Below are 17,783 nucleotides of genomic sequence, written 5' to 3' on the forward strand. Positions count from 1 at the left end.
TTCCCAAATGTTTTGTTGTCCCCTACCCCTTCAAACATTCAACCTCCAGCTGCGTACCCCCTCTAGCACCAGGGTCAGCGCACTCTCAAATGTTGTTTTTTACCATCATTGTAAGCCTGCCCCACACACACTATACAATACATGTATTAAATATAAGCATGAGTTTTTGTCTCAACCCGGCTCGTGGCAAAAGTGGCAAAGAGCTCTTATAGGACCAGCGAACAAATAATAAGAATCAATAATGTTGCTCTTTATTTAGCCATCTTACATATAAAACCTTATTTGTTAATCAAAAATTGTGAATAACTCACCACAGGTTAATGAGAAGGGTATCCTTGAAAGGATGCACATAACTGCAATGTTGGGTTGTATTGGAGAGAGTCTGTCTTAAATCATTTTCCACACACAGTCTGTGCCTGTATTTAGTTTTCATGCTGGTGTGGGCCGAGAATCCACGCTCGCATAGGTACGTGGTTGCAAAGGGCATCAGTGTGATTTGCCAAGGCAGGATGCTCTGAGAGCAGCCCAATCCAGAAATCTGGCAGTGGCTTCTGATTAAATTACATTTTCACAGAGCATCCTGCCTTGTTGCAATTTTGATGAGGCTCTCTTGTTCAGATATCGGTAAGTGGACTGGAGGCAGGGCATGAAAGGGATAACGAATCCAGCTGTTTGTGTCGTCCGTTTCGGAAAAGTACCTGCGTAATTGCACACCCAGCTCGCTCAGATGCTCGCTGTATCATATTTGACCTTATCTGTAAGCTTGCGTTCATTTGCACACAAAAAAAAATCATACAATGATGAAAAGACCTGTGTGTTGTCCTTCTTAATCATAGCCTCAATTTTGTCCCGTACATTGAATATAGTTGCTGTAATTCTAGATTCAGATCATTCAGGCGAGAAAAAACATCACCCAGATAGGCCAGTTGTGTGAGAAACTCGTCATCATGAAGACAAGTGAAAGTGATGGTCGGTAAAGAAAACTTTAAGCTCGTCTCTCAATTTAAAAAAACGGGTCAATACTTTGCCCCTTGATAACCAGCGCACTTCTGTATGTAGTAAAAGCGTTACACGGTCACTGCCCATATTATGCAGAAAATACATGAGGCTTCAGGGGCCTTGCTTTAACAAAGTTAACCATTTTCACTGTAGTGTCCTTAACGTCTTTCAAGCTGTCAGGCATTAATTCCCTTGGCAGAAAAAGCCTCTCGGTGGATGCTGCAGTATAGGTGGATGCTGCAGTATAGGTGGATGCTGCAGTATAGGTGGATGCTGAAATATAGGTGGATGCTGAAGTATAGGTGGATGCTGAAGTATAGGTGGATGCTGAAGTATAGGTGGATGCTGCAGTATAGGTGGATGCTGAAGTATAGGTGGATGCTGCAGTATAGGTGGATGCTGCAGTATAGGTGGATGCTGTAGTATAGGTGGATGCTGCAGTATAGGTGGATGCTGCAGTATAGGTGGATGCTGCAGTGTAGGTGGATGCTGAAGTATAGTTGGTTGCTGCAGTATAGGTGGATGCTGAAGTATAGGTGGATGCTGTAGTATAGGTGGATGCTGCAGTATAGGTGGATGCTGAAGTATAGGTGGATGCTGCAGTGTAGGTGGATGCTGAAGTATAGGTGGATGCTGCAGTATAGGTGGATGCTGCAATGTAGGTAGATGCTGAAGTATAGGCGGAGGCTGCAGTATAGGTGGATGCTGAAGTATAGGTGGATGCCACAGTATAGGTGGATGCTGAAGTATAGGTGGATGCTGCAGTGTAGGTGGATGCTGAAGTATAGGTGGATGCTGCAGTATAGGTGGATGCGGCAGTATAGGTGGATGCTGAAGTATAGGTGGATGCTGCAGTATAGGTGGATGCTGCAGTATAGGTGGATGCTGTAGTATAGGTGGATGCTGAAGTATAGGTGGATGCTGCAGTATAGGTGGATGCTGCAGTATAGATGGATGCTGCAGTATAGGTGGATGCTGCAGTATAGGTGGATGCTGCAGTATAGATGGATGCTGCAGTATAGGTGGATGCTGCAGTATAGGTGGATGCTGCAGTGTACCCAAGTGGCGTCGGGAGCAACTGCCTGCACGCTCGTTACCACTCCACTATGTCTCCCTGTCATGGGTTTTGCACCATCAGTACAGATACCAACACATCTTGACCACCAAAGTCCACTTGATGTCACAAAGCTGTCCAGTACAACTCTCCTGTTTGCAGAAGAGGATTTCTTCCTTAAATGACCCCCCCATAAACGTAACGGACATATACCAGGAGCTGTGCCAGACGGCCACATCTGTTGACTCATCCAGCTGTAATGCATAGAATTCACTGACTTGTCCCAGCCATATCCACGGCAGCAGGAAGAATGAAGTCCTCCACAACAGTATGGGGCTTGCCTGTCCTAGCCACTCGGTAGCTCACCATATAAGACGGTTCTAGCCCCTTCTTATTAATGGTATCTGTTGCTTTTATACACATCTTACTACTCAAAGGTCATCATAATTCTCGCTCAAAAAACTCCTGTTTAGTTTCTAAATGTCTGTGCAAGAGTGGCGGTTTCATCGAGTTGTGAGATAGTACTTTTGCACATATAACACACTGTGGCTGAGGAAAGGCACTACTCCCAATATAAGTGAACCCCAGATCAATGTAGTTCTCATCATATTTACGATGGTCCAACGTCCCTGTCTGTTGTTGGGTGTTTTCCCGGGTAAGGGAGCAGTAGCTCTTCAGCTGCATCAGATTCACAACTGTCAGTGTCCATGCTAACTGGGCTAGCAACAAATGTAGAATTACTGATGCTAGCACTGAATGTGCTTGTGGAAGCAGAACAACTTGTGCAGTTGACAGGTGCAGGTGTAGTACTGCTGGTAGTAGCAGTACTACCAGTCGAGCTGGTATGAGTCTCTATGGAGGCGGGCCTTACTTTTTTTTTGACCATTTATCAATTTTAGAGAAAAGGGAAAGAGCAGCAGCTACGTTTGGCTACGTACGGACCGTTAGTGGAATTCCCGCGAGAGAGTAACGGTTAATGTGATTGAATGTTAATTATTTGACTTGGCTACCTGTATTTGACATTGTGTTGTTATTTTGCTGAACACTAGATGGTTTATTTTTTATTTTTGGCAGTGAAACGAGGCTACTCAGGCGAGACAAAAACATCACCCAAATGTATAGCACTGTTTTATTTGGCTTATCCCCCGACGGCATTGCGCATACCCCTGGGGTACGCATACCCCAGTTTGGGAAAAGGCGGTGTAGACACACATTCTCTCACCTACACGAACATACACACACATAACCTGGCACACATACATGCTCTCACAAATGCACACTCTTTCTCTCTCTCACACATACAAACATACACATACACACGCGTGCACTCTCTCTCTCTCTCTCTCTCTCTCACACACACACACACACACACACACACACACACACACACACACAAACAGTATGTCAACCCCTGTATCTAACCTACAGTTACACCACACTGTTAAACATGGCTAAGTGTCTATTCTCTGACAGAACCCTGTTTGCCCTAAGTTGCTCTTTGAGTGTCTGCATCATTCTAAATATAACATGTGCGAGTGGAGAAGAGATATCTGATGCTGACACCTGATGTTAAAGTGCACACTTTGCTTAGAAGGCTGCTGGAGAGGTTGGTTGATTTTGGGGATGGTTTTGTCAAATGATTCTATATTGAACCACAGTTCTATAACATCTAAAAAGGATAACAATCAATAATGTGTGTGTGTATGTGTGGATTGTAACAATGGGTTCTTGAGATGTGCTTTGTGGCAGGCTATGGTTATATCTACACTAGAATGGTTTTTAAAGTGTACTTTAAAGAGCCTTTAGCAGAGTTATCCCAAAAAGGTTGCTCAAGCAGCGACAAACCAAAGTGTGTGTCTGTGTGTTTAGTGTTGGCAGATGGTTGTCTCCCAGGTTTTGTACCGTATCGTGAGATGAGGTAGTATGGCCTCACAAAGCCTTCAATTCAGCTGCCGGAAACAAGGTCGAGGTCTGCATCGAGCAAAAACTGCACGCTCTCGTGCTTTTGCTCATGCTAAGGTGTTAGTGGCAAAGCTTAGGAAGGTTGACATTTTGTTATTTCGTTGTTGTTTTTACCATTTTGAGTGAGGTGATTTTCCGACCGCAACTGCTGACTGTTCAGATAAACCAAAAAAAAGGACTCCTGAATTAGCGGGTCTCTCGGACGACAGAAGAGGTACTGTTTCAACATCACAGGGAGTTAAGCATGTATCAAAAATTCAAATAATAAAAAAATAAAAAAAAACACTTTCTGAGAATATTGCTCAATAGGGCATTGTTCTGCAGGGTGTAAAGCCAGAGGGACATGGCTTGCATAGCAGTAGAGATGGAGTAAGTGGTGCAACAGCTTTTGATGTAGCTATGTCTCAGATCAAACTGCAAAACAGAGCCGGGGAGATGTGTATCCTGTTGTGTGTGTGTGGCCTGCTAGGGCCTCTGCTGCTGTGTTCGTCTGGATGCTGTTTCACAACAGCAGCAGCATAAGCCTGTCACTGCGGTTGAGCCTGAATCAGTGGGAATTGTCATTATCAGCTACCGTGGGAGAGGAGTGTGTGAACAATGTGAACAGGTACTGTTTACAAATACAAGAGTGCCTTAACCTCTTGTGACATTGCATTTTATCTCCTCGGCTGGCTGCACTGGATTATTGGCTGGATTCATGGGATGAATCGTTGCTCCAAGACCCCCTTTCTTGTGGGGACAGAACTTTTGCGCACGTTTCCTCAGTGCTATTTTTAAAGGAGGGAAGAGGCAGACTGCAAGTGTCAGTTGGTGAAAATAGCTTTGCACGTGGGACTGACAAAAGGGGCCAAGGTCTGTCTAGGTGTGAGAGAGACAGAGAGAGAGAGAGAGAGAGAGAGAGAGATGAAGGAAAGGAAAGAAAGAAATACAGACAGACAGAGTGAAAGAGAGGAAGGAGGAGGAAGAAATACAACTGAAGACAGGAAGAAAGTCTAGATAGTAAGAAAGAGGGAACAAGGAATGAAAGAAATGGAAGAGGGAAAGGCGCAGAGAGACACGTTCAGTTTTGAAGACACCCTTGAATGTTCGGGTAGTTAAAGTAGTGGTAGGTATGCCTGACTGTGTTCAAGTGCAGGCATCAAAAGAAGACAGCTCAGATATTTTCCAAACAAGCAACTGCTCGAGAGCCACAAAGCAGCTTTGAAATAGTTTCTATGCTTTTAATTTTACCCCGGCGAAAAGCACACCAGTTATTCGTCGTCTGTCTCGGCATGTCATAGAACTGCACAATAGAAACTGGAGTCTTTCCTTTACCACTGTGACAGGCGGCAGTTTTGCATGTCCCCCCCCCCCCCCCCCCCCCCCCCCCCCGTCTCTCCAATTTCCTGAGTATTACAAAGATCCTCAGGAAAGGGATATGAATATATCAACGTCTTTACAGGAGCTTGTTGAGCTACATGTTGCTTTCAGAATGAATTGACGCTCTACTTCAGACAAACACCGTCCCTGGATTGCGGTTGTCATTTCTAGGGCGTTTTTGAGTTGTTTTCTGGGACGTTTGCATGCGTCCTGATTCTCCACACTTTTCCAAAAGTGTGCACTCACACACTCCCCGTTATGGATTTGAAAGCTAATGATCGGTGTAAACATTGGCTGTAGGGAGTTTCCATCATGGTTAAATCCATGGAAGAAAGTGTGCAAGTGCATATTCCGGGAGAAGGGTGGTGAATCGGGACACAGCCTATCTGTCTCTCTTTCTAGATAGGCTGGGTGGTAAGAATGTGGTCAATTGTAAACGAATATCATCTTAAGCACAGCGCCTGTCGGCGAGGATTCAATTTGTGTCTGTGTCTGAAGTAGAGCCGTGCGGGGCTCGGCGTTGTCCCAGAGCGCATGGAGGGTTAGACTAGGTGGGAGGAATTCGTTGCGACGGACAGCTCCCGTAATGAACCATCCTGGGCTTCTGGAAGAGCTAGCTTCGAACAAAGAAGAGGGCCAAGTAATTGGTTGCCTCAGAAGTGCTGTGGCCCTTATTGATGCGGTTTCTCAAAACTGGTCTACGGTGGAAACAAGGCAGACCAAGTCGTCTGAAGAATACAGCGTCAAGACAGTCTGATTACAATTACTGTTAGCTTCTTTTCTTATGTATTGTAGCGCCAGTGTCATCGGGGTGACATGTTTCTTCATTCCCACAATTTGCATCCATTTGGAAGATATATATGAATGGATGCTGTAACCTGTTCACCGCAGCTGCTGCTTTTTTTAAAACGTTCATTGTGATTCTCAAAAAAAATCTCATTACTTAAAATTGGGCTGAGGTCATTCATTCAATCGTGAAGTGGTTTTAGAGTCATTTCATATTGGCCTTCCCAATTTCACTCCTCTTGTTTCATAACGGCTTTTAGTGGATCGTTATTTTAATTTTGTTTTGTTTTGTGTGTGCTGTTCATCATTGTTTGTAATCTGTTTTCCAATTTAATTGGAGAGAAAGAAAAGCTTGTTGCATGTTACAGCGTTCAATTCGCAGATGAATTGTGTCATTTTTAGGTATTGGCTTTTGGTGCTGTTGCCAGACTTGCATTTTCATGGTTGGTCTGTGAAGCATATAAGCAATATTGGCAATGACTCAGAACAGTTTTCTTTTATATTTCAACATACATATTTGAATGCCTGAATAGCCAGTCCAACATGGATGTATCAGTGAGTATTCAGATATGGTTTTCCTCTACTTTCAATTCCCCTTGTATTGTCGTATGTAAGCATTCAGGAATTTTCAAACAGCTCACAAAGGTGTTGTGCAACAGTTTACAAAGTGATTCTCCTGCTCTGCCAGTTGCTATTTCAGAAGTCCTTCCCCTAGAGGTTTTCATCATTAGCATATTTTCCTCACTTTCAGAAAAGTGTGAAGGGCGTGTGAGTTGTGAAGCCACTGTAAAACAGGTGTGAAGAACTACGGATTGCTGCGATTTAACAACATCCAGCTGCAAGACAAGGCTTTCAGTAGTGTTAGGTTTAAATTATGTTACATTTAAGTTGTGTGACAGACCAGGATATACAGTGCATTCGGAAAGTATGCAGACCCCTCTCTTCCTTCCTCATGCGTATATTTCCTTCCTTTTCTCTCTTTCACCTCTGCCGGACAACGAACCCTCTGAAAATCAGTAGTTCTACTGAGATTTACATAACTATTCAGACCCTTTACTCAGTACTTTGTTGAAGCACCTGTGGCAGCGATTACAGCCTCGTGTCTTCTGGGGTATGACGATACCCGCTTGGCACACCTGTATTTGGGGAGTTTATCCCATTCTTCTCTGCAGATCCTCTCAAGGTCTGTCAGGTTGGATTGGGAGCATCACTGCACAGTTATTTTCAGTTCTCTCCAGAGATGTTCAAGTCCGAGCTCTGTTTGGGCCCCTCAAGGACATTCAGACTTCTCCTGAAGTCACTCCTGCATTGTCTTGGCTGTGTGCTTAGGGTCGTTGTCCTGTTGGAAGGTGAACCTTCGCCCAGTCTGAGGTCCTGAGCGCTCTGGAGCAGGTTTTCAACAAGGATCTCTCTGTACTTTGCTCCGTTCATCTTTCCCTGAAAGACATCCCCTACAGCATGATGCTGCCACCACTATGCTTTACCGTAGGGGTGGTGCCAGGTTTCCTCCAGACGTGACACTTGGCATTCAGGCCAAAGATTTCAATCTTGGTTTTATCAGACCAGAGAATTTTGTTCTTTAGGTGCTTTTAGGAAAACTCCAAGCGGGCTGTCATGTGCCTTTTACTGTGGGATTTTCAAAAGGTTCTACGATCCTCGAAAGGTTCTACAGCTGCACCATCGAGAGCATCCTGACTGGTTGCGTCACTGCCTGGTATGGCAACTGCTCGGCCTCTGACCGCAAGGCACTACAGAGGGTAGTGTGAACGGCCCAGTACATCACTGGGGCCAAGCTTCCTGCCATCCAGGACCTCTATACCAGGCAGTGTCAGAGGAAGGCCCTAAAAATGGTCAAAGACTCCAGCCACCCTAGTCATAGACTGTTCTCTCTGCTACCACACGGCAAGCGGTATCAGAGCGCCAAGTCTAGGTGCAAGACAAGAGGCTTCTTAACAGCTTCTACCCCCAAGCCAAAAAACTCTGAACATCTAGTCAAATGGCTACCCAGAATATTTGCATTTCTCCCCCCCACAGCACACCACTGCCACTCTCTGTTGTCATTTATGCATAGTCACTTTAATTAACTCTACCTACATGAACATACTACCTCAACTAACCGGTGTCCTCGCACATTGACTCTGTACTGTCACTCCCTTGTACAGTGCCTTGCGAAAGTATTCGGCCCCCTTGAACTTTGTGACCTTTTGCCACATTTCAGGCTTCAAACATAAAGATATAAAATTGTATTTTTTTCAGAATCAACAACAAGTGGGACACAATCATGAAAGGGAACGACATTTATTGGATATTTCAAACTTTTTTAACAAATCAAAAACTGAAAAATTGGGCGTGCAAAATTATTCAGCCCCTTTACTTTCAGTGCAGCAAACTCTCTCCAGAAGTTCAGTGAGGATCTCTGAATGATCCAATGTTGACCTAAATGACTAATGATGATAAATACAATCCACCTGTGTGTAATCAAGTCTCCGTATAAATGCACCTGCACTGTGATAGTCTCAGAGGTCCGTTAAAAGCGCAGAGAGCATCATGAAGAACAAGGAACACACCAGGCAGGTCCGAGATACTGTTGTGAAGAAGTTTAAAGCCGGATTTGGATACAAAAAGATTTCCCAAGCTTTAAACATCCCAAGGAGCACTGTGCAAGCGATAATATTGAAATGGAAGGAGTATCAGACCACTGCAAATCTACCAAGACCTGGCCGTCCCTCTAAACTTTCAGCTCATACAAGGAGAAGACTGATCAGAGATGCAGCCAAGAGGCCCATGATCACTCTGGATGAACTGCAGAGATCTACAGCTGAGGTGGGAGACTCTGTCCATAGGACAATATTGCACAAATCTGGCCTTTATGGAAGAGTGGCAAGAAGAAAGCCATTTCTTAAAGATATCCATAAAAAGTGTAGTTTAAAGTTTGCCACAAGCCACCTGGGTGACACACCAAACATGTGGAAGAAGGTGCTCTGGTCAGATGAAACCAAAATTGAACTTTTTGGCAACAATGCAAAACGTTATGTTTGGCGTAAAAGCAACACAGCTGAACACACCATCCCCACTGTCAAACATGGTGGTGGCAGCATCATGGTTTGGGCCTGCTTTTCTTCAGCAGGGTCAGGGAAGATGGTTAAAATTGATGGGAAGATGGATGGAGCCAAATACAGGACCATTCTGGAAGAAAACCTGATGGAGTCTGCAAAAGACCTGAGACTGGGACGGAGATTTGTCTTCCAACAAGACAATGATCTAAAACATAAAGCAAAATCTACAATGGAATGGTTCAAAAATAGACATATCCAGGTGTTAGAATGGCCAAGTCAAAGTCCAGACCTGAATCCAATCGAGAATCTGTGGAAAGAACTGAAAACTGCTGTTCACAAATGCTCTCCATCCAACCTCACTGAGCTCGAGCTGTTTTGCAAGGATGAATGGGAAAAAATGTCAGTCTCTCGATGTGCAAAAGTGATAGAGACATACCCCAAGCGACTTACAGCTGTAATCGCAGCAAAAGGTGGCGCTACAAAGTATTAACTTAAGGGGGCTGAATAATTTTGCACGCCCAATTTTTCAGTTTTTGATTTGTTAAAAAAGTTTGAAATATCCAATAAATGTCGTTCCACTTCATGATTGTGTCCCACTTGTTGTTGATTCTTCACAAAAAAATACAGTTTTATATCTTTATGTTTGAAGCCTGAAATGTGGCAAAAGGTCGCAAAGTTCAAGGGGGCCGAATACTTTCGCAAGGCACTGTATATTTTGTTATTTTTTACTGCTGCTCTTTAAATACTTGTTATTTTGATGTCTTATTCTCATCCATATCTTTTGAAACTTTAAAACTGCACTGTTGGTTAGGGGCTCATTAGGAAGCATTTCACTGTAAGGTCTACATCTGTTGTATTCGGCGCATGTGATTAACAAAATGTTATTTGATTTATATAGACAGGTGTGTGCCTTTCCAAATCATGTCCAATCAATTGAATTTACTACAGGTGGATTCCAATCAAGTTGTAGAAACATCTCAAGCATGATCAACGGAAACGGGATGCACCTGAGCTCAATTTTATTTTTCTTATATTTTTATTTCACCTTTATTTAACCAGGTAGGCTAGTTGAGAACAAGTTCTCATTTACAACTGCGACCTGGCCAAGATAAAGCAAAGCCGTGTGACAGAAACAACAACACAGAGTTACATGGAATAAACAAGCGTACAGTCAATAACACAATAGAAAAACAAGAAAGTCTATATACAGTGTGTACAAATGGCATGAGGATGTATGGCAATAAATAGGCCACAGTAGCAAAGTAATTACAATTTAGCAGATTAACACTGGAGTGATAGATGAGCAGATGATGATGAGCAGATGATGGTGCATAAGTAGAAATACTGGTGTGCAAAAGAGCAGCAAAGTAAATAAAAACAATATGGGGATGAGGTAGGTAGATTGGGTGGGATATTTACAGATGGACTATGTACAGCTGCAGCGATCGGTTAGCTGTTCAGATAGCTGATTTTTGAAGTTATTGAGGGAAATGTAAGTCTCCAGCTTCAGCGATTTTTGCAATTCAATTTTGAGTCTCATAGCAAAGGGTCTGAGTACTTATGTAAACAAGGTATTTCTGTTTTTTATTTGTAGTGAATTTGCTAACATTTCTAAAAACCTGTTTTCGATTTGTCATTATGGGGTATTGTGTGTAAAATCAAATCAAATTTTATGTGCGCCGAATACAACAGGTAGACCTTACAGTGAAATGCTTACTTACACTGTAAGGTGTTGTATTCGGCGCACGTGAAAAATAAACTTTGATTTGATTTGATTTTACACACAATACCCCTTAATGACAAATCGAAAACAGGTTTTTAGAAATGTGTAGATTGATGAGGGCATTTTTTCATTTAATCCATTTTGAATAAACTGTAACGTAACCAAATGTGGAAAAAGTCATGTGGTCTGAATACTTTCCAAATGCGCTGTATTTGCTTGCCGGTCTGTAGGTGGCCCTCGCGTCAAGGAATCTGAAGAGGCTGAATTTCCTTAGGCCTCAATAATGAGTTAAAATGTAAAAAAAAAATTTATTGAAGTCATTCAAACCAAACCAACATTGCTACAAAACACAAACAAATGAACTATAAACATGCAGAAAACAGCGTTAAGGCATTGACAAGGGAACATTCTGCAATTCCGTGCACTCCAACAGCATGACAACGGTGCTCAGTGCCAGTGCTGACGAGGGCTTTGGCGTTTGGTTACATTTCCGTTATGTTAAACCGTCTTTGCTGTGAAAGCGGCCTTCGTATGTACCTTGTGGTATACCTCATTTGACCTTTGACCTTTGAACCCCATTTGACCGGTGTCCCCCCTCTCTCCTCCAGGACAATGGGGAGGATGCCCACAGGATCGCCCCCTCTCCGGTGGTCCACGTGCGGGGGCTCTGTGAGTCAGTGGTGGAAGGGGACCTGGTGGAGGCCCTGGAGAAGTTTGGCAACATCTGGTAGGTGATGTTTCTTGTTGTCTGTTCTGCTTTGAGGGACATGCGGCAATCTTTTGCCTCATTTCTATTACATGGATGCCTGTGCATATGATTATTTTTAATGTGCTATAGAACTGTAGTGCATTACAAAACTGTATTCATAGTTCAGAGTGGCACTTTACTGTGAGTTTTCACTTACCAACTATTATATTACTAAAATCAAATCAAATTTTATTGGTCACATACACATGGTTAGAGGATGTTATTGCGAGTGGAGCGAAATACTTGTGACTACATTTGAGTTAGTATTCTAATACTATTATGCTTCTGAGCAGCTCACTGATTGAAGGCATCAACAGAATGTATTGAGATGCATATTTCTTCCCTGTGTGCAGTTTGATTGTTTTTCTCCAACATACAGTGCCTTGCGAAAGTATTCGGCCCCCTTGAACTTTGCGACCTTTTGCCACATTTCAGGCTTCAACCATAAAGATATAAAACTGTATTTTTTTGTGAAGAATCAACAACAAGTGGGACACAATCATGAAGTGGAACGACATTTATTGGATATTTCAAACTTTTTTAACAAATCAAAAACTGAAAAATTGGGCGTGCAAAATTATTCAGCCCCTTTACTTTCAGTGCAGCAAACTCTCTCCAGAAGTTCAGTGAGGATCAAAAAAAAAACAGTTTTATATCTTTATGTTTGAAGCCTGAAATGTGGCAAAAGGTCGCAAAGTTCAAGGGGGCCGAATACTTTCGCAAGGCACTGTAGCTAGTCGGACTGGACTCTTTGTCCTGTTAGAATACAACTCCCTTTTTCTTGATTTTATTTTTTTAAATCTCCCATTAGCCATTTCTTGGGGAATCCATTTTGAATCCATTTAAATCTAATAACAATCTCCCAGTTATCATATTTCTCGTAGAACAAGGGACATTAAGGGCTTGGAAAACATTAACGTGTGCCATTTAGGACCTGTATTTTTAGCTCATGTCTGTCCTCTAAATTGCCTGCTTTTAACATCAGACCACACATGTTTACTCAAGAGTATAGCTGCTCAGGGGACAAACATATGATATTCTTGTTGCATGGACTGCCTGAGGAAGCCTCATTTGGGGCACTCACACAACGGGGAATACACAGCAGAGGCCTATTTGCAGAGCCCCTTCATGTTCACTTAGAGAATCTAGAAAGTTTTGAAGTTTGAAGTTGGGGCTGAATTTGGGTGAGATTTGGAAAAAGACAATGACCCCGTAGACACATTTAAGTTGCACAACTGAAATACAACGCATTCGACGCAACGGTTGTGACACAAGGAAGAGTTTTTCTGCAGAAAAGTATTGATACACACGTTTTGCGGAGACACCGCACAATGGTTGTGTAGACTTTTTTTATGCAGACAAACTATCCATTGTATCACAAACATAGCAGTTGTCTCACAACCATTGTGTCAAATGCGTTGTACATCAGTTTTACAACCATAGTGTGTACGTACGGGGCCAATATGCCTGTGATTATTGTAAATATCTCTCTGCCTCCATCCATCCCAGTGTCACTTGATATTTCCGTAACTCGGAGGGGTCACCGCTTTGAGGATATTATGGGATGTGGATTTGATTGCAAAGGACTTGACTTGCGCACTGGTAGAGTAGGTTTCCCGGTGCTGTAGTTGGAATTGAGATCAGGCGAGGTTATTTTTAGGTCGGTGCAATATCGATATACTGCAGACCCCTCCGAGAACGCCTTAGGCAGACATATTGTGACACGTTGAACGGGAGCTGTCAGCTCCACTCAAACAGTAGCCTCAAAGACAGCATTCCGATTAGAACGATGGGGAGGCTTTATTGTGCAATGTTATTTACGGGGGTGGAGTGTGCTCTGTCTGCAATTTAAGTAGCGCATTCTCTGGTACTTTTTGTTGTTCTTTCAAAAATCAATAAGGTATATATTTTTGGGCCTGCGGGTATAATGCATTATCATGCGTTTATAATGCAGGGATGACCACCTTATAATGTCTTATAATCACAATCATCCAATACCAGCCATTCTTAGTATATATTGTAAGATACTAGCTCGATGAATAGTTGTTGCCTGTAAAATAAAGCATAACCAGAGGGACATTTTATTTTAACTTATGTTGAACTCTTTCTAGTTCAACAGAAATAGAATGCACGGTGAACAACAGCACCTCCGGAGAGGCGAGAACTAGAAAAGAGTTTGGTTTCTATCTGGGGTCTCTTCACAAATGTTGAGTTACAAAGTGTGTTTTGGGGTTCTGTTAGACGAGACAAATTCTCACACGCGCATCCAGTTTTGTTTTACCATCTCTGCATGGAGTCTGTATAAGAAAAACATTGAGATGTCTAACTAGGGAACTGGGGGAGCTAAAATTGAATATGGGCCACTGAGTGAAACACTGGCTAGGTCTTCAGTGTGTGGAGACGCTTACTGTGTATGAATGCTGTCTCTGTTTCCTGTGGCAGGATGTAGATGATTCCCGAATGCTGATTCTGATCGATATGATTGTTGCCAAAGGAGAGCAAAGAGAAAAGAAAGAGAAACATATTAGGTGTAGGGCTTGTTGCTTACTAATTCTAAAGTTGAGGACGATAGTATGGTTATGGATTGTACATCAATGGAAGAGGATGTCTTCATCCTAAGGAGTTTTTTCCTTTTGCTTGCTTTTTGGGGGACTAGGCCATGTTACTGTAAAGCACTTTGTGACAAATGTTGTTATAACACCCCCCCCCCCCCCCCCCCCCCCCAAAAGAAATGTGGATTGTTGTTTGACAGTCATCAAATGTCTGTAACATGTTTGTTGATTGATTTATTGATTGATTGAATTTATTAGATCATTAAAAGTAGCTGCTCCAGCCAGATACAACATCACATACATAAAACATGATTGAGGATAAAAACACATTAACGCCCTGAGGTTTATTTCCATTCTGGTCCTCTTTGGCAGCAAGATGGCAGGTACTGTAGACTCCAGGTAGTTTCCACTATCACTGTTTTCAACAGATATTGCAGTCTGATTATTTTGGTCGAGTGTTGCACAGCATCTGGCAAAAAGGGAAACCGTTTCTCTGTCATGAGACAAAAGGACAAACCCGCACGACAATCGTGTGCCGTATTCCATAGATGAAATCTCAGAACCCATAACCACATTCATGCTAGGTAACGTAAACTCACGTAAACTCGTCCCGTCGGGTCTTTTTAAAAATGGCGGGTGGGGAAGCTAAACTAATGCGTGATAGTGAGAAGGAGAGATGTGTGGGAAAATGGCTTTTTTTCACTCGATCTGTCCAACTTATCACCTTATCGCCTCTAAAATGTAAATAAAACACTATAAAGAGTTTATATAATGTGTCATTACATACCTATTTGAAGGTTTGTGTCGAATTTGAATCGGGTTTTTAGCACGGTGCTAAAGTGATCTTAGAAGTAAACAGCGACTTTGAGATTGATGATCGCATGCAAAGATGACGCAAAAAAATTACTAGGTATCCCCCCTTACCCCCGTCACTGTCCATTTCTTGTTTTTAAACGATGATAGAAGTGCTACACCTGGTGGAGAGAGATTGTAAGACAGAAATAGTTGCTTTATGGCATGACACGTCACGATGTAACGGAGGGTCCGTTTTTTAAAACTTTTCTCCAATACTATAGAGCCATTACCATGTCGATCAACGCTTGAATAGAAACCTAGTTTTGAAGTCAACACAGTCGCTACAGTCCCATTAGTTTTCTTTGTAGCCTCGTTTGAATGTTGCGGTTGCGCACATGTGTACGGAATGGGGTGAGTTTACGTTAGCTATCAACATTTTCTAAATTTCGTCAGTCACCAGAGGTCAGCCTCGATGTTGCGGTGGGTTACTAATTGTGTCTTTGTCATTGGGTCTTCCTTTGACAGCTACGTCATGATGATGCCGTTCAAGCGTCAGGCGCTGGTGGAGTTTGAAGCCATGGAGAGTGCCGACCAGTGCGTGACATGCGGTGCCAACGAAGCGGTCTACATTGCCGGCCAGCAGGCCTTCTTCAACTACTCCACCAGCAAGAGGATCACGCGGCCAACTAACGCCGATGACCCCAACAGTGGCAACAAAGTCCTGCTCCTCTCCATTCAGAACCCCCTCTATCCCATCACCACTGTAAGTTCATGAACTTCATGCCAGTTCAGTGCAATGGTTGAGTTTACAATGTTGACAATAGTTTAGTTCACTATGGTTTAGTTTACAATGGTTTAGCTTTCAATAGTTTAGTTCACTATGGTTTAGTTTACAATGGTTTAGCTTTCAATAGTTTAGTTCACTATGGTTTAGTTTACAATGGTTTAGCTTTCAATAGTTTAGTTCACTATGGTTTAGTTTACAATGGTTTAAATTACGGTAGTCAACCCACTGGGCACAAGCTGGTTAAATCAACGTTGTTTCAACGTAATTTGTCAACATATTGTGATGTGGAATCTACGTGGAAAATACATTGGATTTGAAAAAAGTAATCAACTGTCATCAAATGTTGTTTTGAGGGGTGTCATTTCAACCCCAGGATCATGTCATCGTGGTAACCAAATTATAACAACGTCATATTTTCAACGTAATATCCACTATAAGAAAAAAAACTATAGGCTGGGCAGCACCTCCTACTGGACAGTCGATCTATCTACAGCTATTCCTTCAGTCTCCCATCCAGGGTTTTAACCAAGCCCTGCTTAGCATTGATATATGTCACTGACTATTAACCATAATATAATAATATATATGCCATTTAGCAGATGCTTTCATCCAAATCGACTTACAGTAATGCATGCATACACTTTACTTGTGGGTGGCCCTGTGGATGGTCCAGGGACTCGAACCCAAAATCCTGGCTTTTCAAGCGCTATGCACTACTGAGACGACCCTAGGTTTATAAGCGCGGAAATCGACTCTGCCGCTCGAGCATGCTTTTGCGGCACAGTCGATAGCGCGCCGGGCTAGAAGGTTGAGGGTTCGAGACCTGCTCACTGCTGTTTCATTACATTACATTTATTACATTACTTTACATTCATTACATTACATTACATTCATTACATAACTGAGCCATACAGGACGACTTCGTTGGCGCCACATGTCGGACACTGGTCAGCACTGTCCGTGGCTTTAAACTCCACCAGCGCCTGGCGCTTGAACTCCATCATAATGACATCGCTGTCAAAGGAAGAACCATTGACAAAGGCACAAATTAGTAACCCGCAGCAACATCGAGGCTGATCTCTAGTGACAGACCAAATTTAGAAAATGTAGATAGCTAACTAGCATGGAACGTGGTCATAGGTTCAGAGATTACACCTACAGAATACGGCAAATTGAGTGATTCTATCTTTGCCAATGTGCTATCGTGAGAATGATTGTTGAGAAATCTCATTGTTGCTATGAAAGTCATTCCAAAGGGTAGGGTCACAGGTAGGGTCACAGAGCAAATGGAAAGTAACCATACTTTATCGATCATTCTGCGTATCATCAATGCCGCTATTCAGGCCTATGTAGCATTTGGGATGTAATCAACAGCTGTTGTTTAAATTTAGCCCAGGATTCAACAAAAAAAGACAATGCATGTACGCCTAGGGTTTCACGCTTTGGTTTATTTTGAAATGGAATCTACGAGTTAATAGTGCTATCCAAGCAGAAGATGCATCTCCTTCAAATGTTGATATTTAGTTGTGTTGACAACCAAACACAATTCAATATCGCTTTGGCAACACGGGAAAATAGCCTATTAACTTGTCGACAAGTTAACAAATGATATGTTGGATTCACGTCTCCATCGCAACCAAAAATACAAGTTAAAGACTAGAATAAAGCCAATGGCCCAGATGGAACTATCCAAGCAGTAGATACATATCCTTTAAATGTTGATATTTGATTGCATTGTCAACCAAACACAATTCAATATTTCCTTTGTAAGACAGTAAATAGCGTAATGTTAAGGCTATCTTTACATACTAAAATAACAGTATTTATTCAACCTCAACATGAGTAACACATCCAAGACTACATTTTGAGTTTACTGTAACTATACATGTATTCTTCAATATCTGACATTCCAATTTGAACATTGGTGTGCTTTTAAATGGTTGAAAGCGCAGTGATAACACG

General features: G+C 42.5%; 1 protein-coding gene across 1 annotated transcript in view; it reads left to right on the forward strand.

Moving 5' to 3' along the window:
• LOC110493796 (heterogeneous nuclear ribonucleoprotein L-like) overlaps positions 1-17,783 on the forward strand; it is a 58,006-nt gene that overhangs the window by 17,559 nt on the left and 22,664 nt on the right. Inside the window, exons 2-3 of the mRNA XM_036949782.2 lie at positions 11,548-11,666; positions 15,560-15,797. Coding sequence (XP_036805677.1) covers positions 11,548-11,666; positions 15,560-15,797 — 357 coding nt within the window. The remainder of the gene's footprint in view (positions 1-11,547; positions 11,667-15,559; positions 15,798-17,783) is intronic.

This window comes from Oncorhynchus mykiss, chromosome 17 (assembly GCF_057628025.1).
Source record: "Oncorhynchus mykiss isolate SJ-2025 chromosome 17, ASM5762802v1, whole genome shotgun sequence".
Lineage (NCBI taxonomy): Eukaryota > Metazoa > Chordata > Actinopteri > Salmoniformes > Salmonidae > Oncorhynchus > Oncorhynchus mykiss.